This window comes from Buceros rhinoceros, unplaced genomic scaffold (genome assembly GCF_000710305.1).
Source record: "Buceros rhinoceros silvestris isolate BGI_N320 unplaced genomic scaffold, ASM71030v1 scaffold38638, whole genome shotgun sequence".
Lineage (NCBI taxonomy): Eukaryota > Metazoa > Chordata > Aves > Bucerotiformes > Bucerotidae > Buceros > Buceros rhinoceros.
This window is the reverse complement of record NW_010428329.1, coordinates 2,914-12,841: the sequence shown is the minus strand read 5'-3', so window position 1 is coordinate 12,841 and position 9,928 is coordinate 2,914. Positions and strand designations below refer to the sequence as shown.

General features: G+C 38.4%; 1 protein-coding gene across 1 annotated transcript in view; it reads right to left on the bottom strand.

Moving 5' to 3' along the window:
- The window catches only part of LOC104498785 (threonine aspartase 1-like), a gene marked incomplete at its 3' end in the record, with an annotated part of 32,059 nt that extends 22,268 nt beyond the window's left edge, over nucleotides 1-9,791 (bottom strand). Inside the window, 3 exon segments of the mRNA XM_010142206.1 lie at nucleotides 6,280-6,348; nucleotides 7,862-7,929; nucleotides 9,647-9,791. Coding sequence (XP_010140508.1) covers nucleotides 6,280-6,348; nucleotides 7,862-7,929; nucleotides 9,647-9,791 — 282 coding nt within the window.
- Between the last annotated feature and the right edge of the window lie 137 nt (nucleotides 9,792-9,928).

Below are 9,928 nucleotides of genomic sequence, written 5' to 3'. Positions count from 1 at the left end.
CTACAAGAGGTGAGGAGGAATATGGTTTAAAAAGATCGCCAAGGTGATGGCCTTGAAAACGTGCAAGACTGCAGAGCAGCTGCTGCCTTAAGCGACTTCACTGATCCTCAGGCTCTGTAAGTATGAAGAAACTTCAGTCAGGGAACAAAAGAAGAGAAGTGATGGGAGGAATATGAACGCCAATGGTGAAAGGTACTTGGAGGACAAAGTAAAAACAGGAATGCGTTAGGAAGAACAATGTTTACTCTTAGTGCTGTCCATGTTCCTTGCCCATGGTTAATCAAAGTGCATGGACCTGCAGGCCTGGGGACAATTTCTAATGTTCTCTTCCAAAAATGGCCAGGGCATTATACCCAAAGCATTACCAACAAGGAAGAATTTTGTGCTCTACAGATTTGTCAGTGCCACAAAGCAAAGACAGCTGTTACCTTAAAAGCAGATGTCATGGCCAAATAAAGGGAGTAAGAAGGACCCAGCAGAACAGAAGTCCTAGTAACACTGACCAGAATTCTCCTGCAGTGAAGACACAAAGCTCTCTACCATCTATTATATCTAGAAATCAAAAGAGGGTAGGGAAAAAATACAGGATACAGAGTGGCACTAGTGCACTTTATTTCTAAAAATCTATATGTGCTTGATGCTTTGGCATAGCATCTTCCCTGCACAACATCAACAATGCACCAAAAGACAACTTATCCAGAGGATCTCAAGACAAAGGGAATGCCACCTGCTTCCCCCTACAGAATATTTATCAGAATATTACAGATTATTGGATAAATAAGAACTCTACACCCACAAAATTGGAGATCCTTCTTTGGTGGCATAACACTTCCATTTTAGGACTCGGAAAGAATTTTCCAGTAAAGACAGTGGCAATATGAGTAACTTCTCCAGTCAGAAGAAATAAGGACCAAATTCCAGCTGTGGAGGTTTACTTAGCTTTACGATCAGACTGATTCAGAAGACGGTCTCAGATTTGCCAAGAGGAAGATGGTCTACTGCAACCTCACAGATCTGAAAGGTGATCTGATAATAGCTTTAGACAGTGCAGGGACTGAACGTGAACACAGGGAATTTTTGGTACCTACCCGATCTCTGAGATGAGACATAGAGCCTTTGACATGAGCCACGAATGAGTTTTATAAAAACTGGAAACAGAAATTCACAGCTACTTCCATGAACAGGCAGGGTCACGTAATACTCCACACAAACACATCTCTTTGAAAATACGGATCTCTGCAAAGCCTGTATCTCTGATACACAAGTGGAGGAATACAACTTAGGAAAATTCAAAATCTTCAAGGAATGCAGAAACATTATTAAAACAGAAGCATGCATGCTTTCAAAGAGGGAAGAAAATAAACTGAGCTAAGTGAAGCAACCTTTTCACACTCTTGGCCAGGAAAATGCAGTAATGCAAGAACTCCGTGACTGCCATAGGATGGGGAAGAACCCAGTCAAAGCATGTATCCAAGAAGTAAGTGGAAGGGAAAGGAGGACAAGGTTTATACTACAGAAGGCATCTTCAGGAGTATACCTTTATTTGAAAACACAAGCAGAGATCAGCCTTTATCTTTCTAAAGAGACAAGAAAGCAAACTACGCACGAGCTTTGCATGTTAACAACAAGCCCTACTACCACGGAGAAGTGAAAAAGAAGAGGGAACAGACAAACAAATTGCTATCCAAAGCACTTTAACAAAACACAAGCTTTGAATTATATGAAAAACACTAGACTACCTGGCAATTACTCCACCACTGAAGTATCTCTAACTTAAAACATAAACCTGTAGCAAAGGAGATAATGCAAAGCTGTAAGATATGAAACAAGAGCTTCGTTATCCCAAGTTACCCATTTGGTAAAAACTCTCAAGCCACCATGGGTATCATTTTTATTTTTTGAATCCTTTTCACTTCAAGATGTATTTATAAATGCTCTGGCAGCAAACACAGGCATGCTGGAGTTTCTAGCTGTGGTCAACTTGAAGTTACTCAGCACTGTAACATCAATAATCCTGAATCACATCTAGACAAATAGTTAAAATGCCCCGTTCTCAACATGCATTAAAGAACATTCCACCCATCTCTGACAGAGTTTTAGCCACAATTTATTTGCAACTTTTAAAAGGGATTCAAAGTCTACAGGCATTTCTTTTTACACACGGTAATTCTAAAATCTATTTTTCTGGGGGAAATTGGTGACAAGAAGTAAGTCTACAAGGACGCATCACCTTACAATTAGACCAGCTAAAATGTTTCCAGAAAACACTTTTGTCACTGATTGCTGTTAGACACTTTGCTGCAAAACATCATAGTATTGCTTTTAACTAGAATTAGCAACTTCCACTTCATTACCCATTAAATGCTCATCTATGGTGACTGCCTTACACAGCAAGGCCACTGGCGTTGTCCTTTCATGTTTAAAGAGAAGTCCTTGGGACTAACACTGCATATTCAAAAACCTGAATTACTATAAAATTAATAAACAAAATCGAAGAAAAAACAGTTCAGCAAGAAACAAGTTCTTTCATTGCAAAATTTTGCTGACGGCCACACAAACCCACTGCTTGAGTATACCGATAATTTCAAAATACCCTTTGCATTGATTCATAGCAACAACAAAAAGCAAAGTAAACTGACCAACTTCAGCAGCAAAGAGATCAAAACCCATCTATTTCCCCATCAATCACATTAGTTTTCAATTTAAATGATGTTCATAAAGAACATTCTACTGAAGTCAGATTAAAAAACAAATGATCGACACACAGTGTTAATAAGCTTAGACTAAACTTATTCTAAATTTGAAATCTTCATCATTCTTTACAACAAGCGTATGTTCTTGTCTCCAGTACCTGAACAGTAGACTTTCTGACATGCTCTATGGTCAACGAAAGGCTTGAAACCACACACTCTTCTCAGAGCCAGCCATAAATGCAATCAGCATGTGGTTTTGTTGAAAACTCCCAAGTTTCAAGGGGTGTGTGTGGAGGGGAACCTCCTCCCCACCAGAAAAGCTGCCCAAATCCCTCTGTGTTTCAGGAGAAACTCACATGGTGGCTGACAGCAAGAGTGCAAGAAGAAATGCCTTTGCAGAAGCATACAGTGGAAACGATGAGCCTTAGGGAGCACCTTGTCCAGACCTATTTTACTACCAAAAGCTAACAGAGGTAACACGTCCCTTTGTTTCTCTGCAATAACAGAGTTCACAAACTGGAAAGCATAAATGCCTTTAATCAACACACCTAAGACAGCTGATGCTTAGGAAGACCAGCACAGTTACTGCAACCGTGTTCCAGGTCAGCTGCTCTTCCTAATTTGCAAAAAGAATCTACCTTTTCTCTAGTTAACTATTAGCATCATCTTAATCACAGAATGCTACTTAGCCAGAGATTCACACCGTCCAACAAAGAAAGCCTGTTCTTTCTCCATGAAGAGCCTGCAAAAATCAAACAAAAAACAGACAGCATACCACAAGCAAACTGTCAGCTTGCTCATAAAAGATCAAGGGCAAGTCTCACGCCTCAACAAGTCTTTGAAGTGATGCCTCTTGGATTAGCTGAAATTCTGTGTAATACGAGTTGTGTAATTGAGCGGAACTGAGGAATAAAATTCATCTTTTGTGACACTTCCATGAAGAGATATTTGTGCCTTGTAAAGACTACAGATTTTTGGAATACAGCATTAAAAGTCCTAGGGAACTGTAAAAGTGATTAAGTATTTCAGATAAACTCACAGCAATGTGTTCTACAACAACCAAAATACCCAGTCCACAATGGAATCTGTTATCACAAGTTACAGAAACTTCCGTTGTTCTCTATCTTAATTTGCTTTACAGTGACATGTGTAAACAAATTTGTTTTCATACTGATTTTCACCACGTATTTGCCAACTCACAATGCTGAAGTGCTTCACCTAAAGTCACTACCTTTTCCTGCATAAACTAAAGGGTAATGATAGCTCCTTAGAGACAGTCAACGTATAAATCTACATTTTCACCCATGACATGTATTTAATTGGTGAAAAGTCCGATTCTGCTTGCTTTGTTGACTTGCCACATGCAGTTTGCTCTTCACACAGCAACAGGAAAAACACCAGCATTCAAACAGAAGATGCAGCTCCAGAAATGACAGAGGTGTCTGGAGGTGGTGTTCAGAATGAGATATGAGCAGATACAAACCTTTCGGTATTTTGAAAGCTCCAGTCTATCATTTTGGAATTTCTCATACCAGATCCAAAAAACTGCCCCTGCAAACCACACCATTTTCTGGTTTTAATACACCTTTGGTTTTTCCTCAGTGTAACTGCATAGCTACATACTTTAGTTTAAAAGAAATCCAAATCCCAAACCTGATATTCTTCATCCCAGTAACAGAGAACAACTCACAATTAAGAGGTTATGTAAGTCATTAATGAACAAATAAAATAAATAATTACATTAATGGCAGCAGTATAACCTGAACAAAATAACATTCAATCTTAAAAAAAAGGAAAACTGAAAAAAAAAAAAGTTTTATGCAACATTATAAATCAAAACTCTACCTAAGACGAACAATTGCAAAACCAGACAGCAGAACGATGGCAGGCAACACCACAATAGTAGCAGGAGAGATGAGAAGAAAAAGGTTGCTGACTGGAGTAATTTCATTAAAAGGTTTTAATTTCATCTTAAAACCATAACTTATTGCACAGATGTCACTTCAGGGTAGTTAAAGTTTCTTGGGCATAACAAAACCAAATAAAATATTTACCCCAGACACAGCTGCAATATAACTTAGGCTTCTTAAAATATATTTTCTTCTGTGCAGCTCAGGAACAGGAAAAAAAAAAAAATCACAATGTAGGCTGGGGTTTTTTTCCCCGCTGAGGAGGGGACTGACACACAAAACAATCTTGCAGAGTAATGACAGCCTCAGATAGTTTATGGAAGTGCATTACTGCACGCCTATTAAAGTACGTACTGCCTGCCTTACGCTAACCCTATCAAGTAGTTAATTAACCCTCTCCCAACATAAGCGTAAGCAAATCCACTGCTAGTCCTCTCAGAATACTACCATAAATTCTAAGCCCAGGAAATTATTTTTACAGCACAATGCTTACCTTGCCTTCCTCCTTTACTCAAAGTTGGAGAGGAAGAAGCAATTACTCCTTACAGGACATGAGGAAAACCAGTTTCAATTATTACTGCCATGAGGGATTAGTGGATATGGGATAGTAACAAAACTGTCTCATTTATATCCCAGAAATTCTTTTAGCTTTACTCTCTTCTACAGTGTTTGATAGGGACCCTTCACTAAAGTCAGATGCTATAAACATCTCACCACTCCAAAGAGACACTTCTCCAAAATCCTCACAAACAACTGCTCATCTCTTTATGATTATCAAGACTTTGTACCTTAACTAACAAGCACCATTTTGAAATAAAAGCATTACTTGTCCTGTTATTTTACACATATTTTGTCACAAAAAATCAGGGGAAAAAAGCATTATTATTTCTCTGAGAAGCCTGCATCTGGTCTCTTATTGTCTCTTACCAAGACCACACAGACACATTAACTTAGGCAAAAAGTATACACAAATGAAAACTTAAAAATCCTCCTTCATTTTCTCAGAGTCCTTAAATTGGATGGAGAGAGAAGCAGTGTTAAATTTATACAATCACTTCTGCAGACTTATCCTGAAGAACTGAAAGAGGTATGAATAACATAACCCAAGAAAGCATACTCGGAGAACACCAAGTTACCTCAATGCAATTATTAGTTAACAGAACTACTAAAGACTAACTACAGCTAAATTCTTTGGATCATAATTTCAGGAAATAAAGCATTATTCAGTGCAAGATATTAATGCAAATGAAAGGAATGAGGACTTATTCTAGAATTTCTAATAAACAAATGTGACCAGCAGCATGATTTTTTGCCCTACGTTTGAAGCAGGGTCGGCACAGTCTTCCTGTAGCTCGGTAAAACAGAAATAAAGTTCCCTATAAAGTGTTCAATAAGTCTTAACATCTGTATTTATTCTTGAAGGCTCAAGACTATCTGACAAGGCATACCTAAGACAACAACCAAACCACACCAACTCAACAACTTTTATTCTGTTTCCATTTTGAGAAGGTCTTTAAATAAATTTACTCCAAAATAAAACGTAAAAGTAAAAAATAAAATTAGCGTAGCACAAAAAATGGAGATGTCCACAGATTTCCCATTTGAATTAATACCTTGCCACAGAAAGATCTGGCAATGCACCAGAGAGACCTAATTACTGCGTTAGAAGTTCATACCTCTAATTCTATAAGTGCTGCGGTCACTGCATCTGTTGCAAGAGCACCGGCCTGTAGCTTTTCAATTGCCTGTAAAACAAAATTTTAGTTGATGATTAGGAAATAATGATATTCTGTGACTAAGCCCTACATTTTCCGAGTCCTGTACAAAACAAAACCTTCACCAAACTAGTTGAAAATGTAAGAGGACGTAAAACCAAGAGGCACTGGAAATAGCCAATATGCACCATGCAAGGTGCTCAGATCTGAAGGCATCTGAAGGTTTTACCACCCTGACACTGTGACGCTACATTTAGTAGCAGATTCCTGCATGGTCAGTTTTACAGCAAAATAAATTCTTATACCTGCTGACCTCAAACACAGTGTTTCAGTCAAGAACTTCTAATTTCCCTTCCAAGATTCAACAAAAATCCCTAGTACCGTATTTGGCAATTGTCATGAAATTGAGCAGATTCTACAAGCTCGCTCATCTAGATGCCAACAGAAGAAAACAAATCAAGTAAGACCTAACCTTCCAATTATATACATGCACACAAAAATTAACTTCTAAAGCTCAATATTATTTCTTAGATCCAACTGCACAAGACCTTACAGTCACGTTCTCTCAACTACAGCTGCATCTTCAGTTGCAAGACAAATCTGCAACCTACACGTTATTTATGTTGGCTACTCTGAGCTCAAGGAACTGAACAGAATCTCAAATTAGACTTAAATTCAACAACAAAACTTTTTTTCACACATAATTAGCTGAAAAATTAGCATCATCAGGGCTAATGCACAACTTTAATGAAGCTAGAGTTAAGTTTGGATCATTTTTGAGGCTTCTCATTACAAACTTAGATCAGTACTAGGATTGAGCAACAGAACTGCAAGATGAAGTGATAGTTATCAGAGGCCAACTCAGACTCTTCTAAAGAGCCTGCCAAGCTCCCCAGCTCCTTCTCCCTAGAGAAAGCAAAAGGCATCAGAAATTCTGGAGACAGCTTTTCATTCAACACTTAGTAGACAGGATTTGACAGTTCAAAAGCTAAGTACTTGGAGGAGATAAAAAAAATAATTTCATTCCAATGGAAATGAAAGTCTTGCCATCTCTCTCTTTCCAGCTTTGGGAAGAGGGGTTTGATTTTTTTTTCTTTGTTTTTCCTGTTTTCTCTCCTCTCTTATTGAGAAGTTAAGAGGGATCTGGATGCTAGAATTGAAATAAATTCCAAAAACAGTGAACATTGATTGATGAAGGAGAAATCCAGGCACCATATTTAGCTGCAGAAATCCCAGAGCCTGGGGAACAGTGCAGGAAGTTGTAGCAACACACTGAGTAGGTTACACTGTGACCTTCTCCTGCTCCCCCACTGTTGCTTTGGTGTCTGCTATTTGCCAGCCCTGATGACAATGTTGCTGCATCTCTTGACCATGCACTCTCCTGATTCTGTATCACATTAACTGTTGCTGCTCCACCCTTCCTCTAGAAATACACCCAGCCTGAGTAGCTAAACCCAGATACGCCCATTCATACCGAAAGGACAGTGCTACCAATATCTTTCTTGTACACCTACTACAAGACCGTGGAGCTGGTAGGACATACCTTCTGACAGGCTCTTTTGCACACATGCTTGTATTCTTTAGCTTTGGATTCGGAATGATAACCTGCACCTATAATTAAGGCAAAAGAAGAAAAAAGATTATACTGCCTGTAAAACTATAGCCTATAGTTCATAAAAGAATCAAGATGCAGATACAACCTTCCTTATTCTGGATTACACTGGCATTTCCTTTCTGAATGAATGACTGGCAAGTTTATGCATTCCACTGAGTCAAACGCGCTCAGGAAGACGCAGGATATAGAGCAAATACGCAGAAGCACACAGGTAAAAATCGCAGCATCTCGCAGTCTCTTCCTGTAAACACTGTGCAAGAGATTCCAGTGTTGCTCATTCTTGGAGGATTTCCAGCATAGCTGTTTTATTTATGGCTTAAGTCAAACTCCAATTTTTGTTTTACTGCTGATTTGCAAATTTGCAATTACCATTCCGTTCATCTTCTCATGTTTACGCTACGATTCTAGAGCTCATGACCCTACTTTAGAGCCAGGAGACTTTCTGGAAATGGAGATCATGCAATTTAATTTTTTCCACCTTTTTCTCTTTTTCAGTCTTTATGTTTAACCCGTTGCATCTAACCATTTGGCCCTGTCTTGTAGCCACTGCTCCCTACTTGCATACCTGAAAAATTTATCAGTGCCCACTATGTGACTAAATACAGCATCAGAAAAATAACAGGCCAAACTGGCACACTGATATTTCAATTCCACCTTCTCCTGTCTGAACTCTAGAGAGACGCTTGTATTCATCTCAACTTCCCTTCCCTTACCTCTAGGAATGTTACCTTTGAGAAACCGTAGTAAAATAAGTTTTAACACTACTATTGAAAGAAAAAAGAATTTTAAACAGAGTAATGTAACCCAGGAAAGGACAGCATGGTGAACAATTCTATTTGCTTTTAAAACAGAATACCAGGGTCGTCAAATATCCACCCAGAATAAGTTCTTTGAGGGTTTGGGTTTTTTTTTTTACCTTAAGGATTTTATAAACCAAGCAGCATGTTGGTTTTTTAAATATTTCAGGTGTCACCAGGCTACTTTGCTCAATGTCACATCCCATCATCACACACACGCTGAAAACAAGCACACAGCTAGATATAAGCTGTCAAGATTCGTATTTAAGAAAGAACCTATTAGAGAGGAATTTATGAACAAAGCAAACATAACACACCATTCCTATATCACATCTGAGTGGACAACCTTCTCGTTATGTGTGGAAAAATTAAATAGTAATTTGCTTAAATAGAAACAAATTTTAAAAAAATAGACTTGAAGGAAAACTTTCAAAAGGGTAAAAAAAAAAGTGAAGTTCTGCAACCAATGGCCTAAGGAGGTTTCAAAGTCTTAACTAGACTGTTCTTACAGAGAAGATAGACAAGAAACCGTCTGTAATAAAACAGCTACGTTTGACCTTTCTGAAGGGTAAGGAAACGCACTGAAAGATCTCTCACATTTTGTAGATTTCCCAAGCTTAGCAGATAACTGCAGAATTTGACATTTTATAACCATTTCATTCAGGGATTTTACTTTATTAAGGAGAAAAAAAAAAAATACATCCTGAACACCCAAAAACCTGCATTTTTATTGACCAGTCTCCAAGATTCTCCAGTCACTGCAACTTCCAGTGAACTCTCCTCTCCCAGACTTACAGCCAGAGTTAACAACACTTCATTAACATACTAGTAGTCCAAAGCAAATATAAAATTCTAGTTGATATTTAGTTTGTATATGCACCATTTCTATTCCAGCTGTTATGCTTCTGCATCTTACCTGCATGGACCAGCACAAATCCCACTCGTTTCCCTCTTTGGGTCTGCTTTGTTTCGGGCTCTTTGACCAAAACTTTTACAGCTGTAACCTGAGATGATTTGGAAGGTAAGACTTCTACTGAACTTAGCCCCTTCTCCATGATCATACGTTAGGATCACCATCTTCTACTGGAAAAGAGCATCCTTCCATTCAAAAATAGACTCTGGAGAGGAGTCATCCTAAAACCAAATCACATGCATGTGTTAGATACTGATTGCAAGAGACGAATTTCATACAAACGAC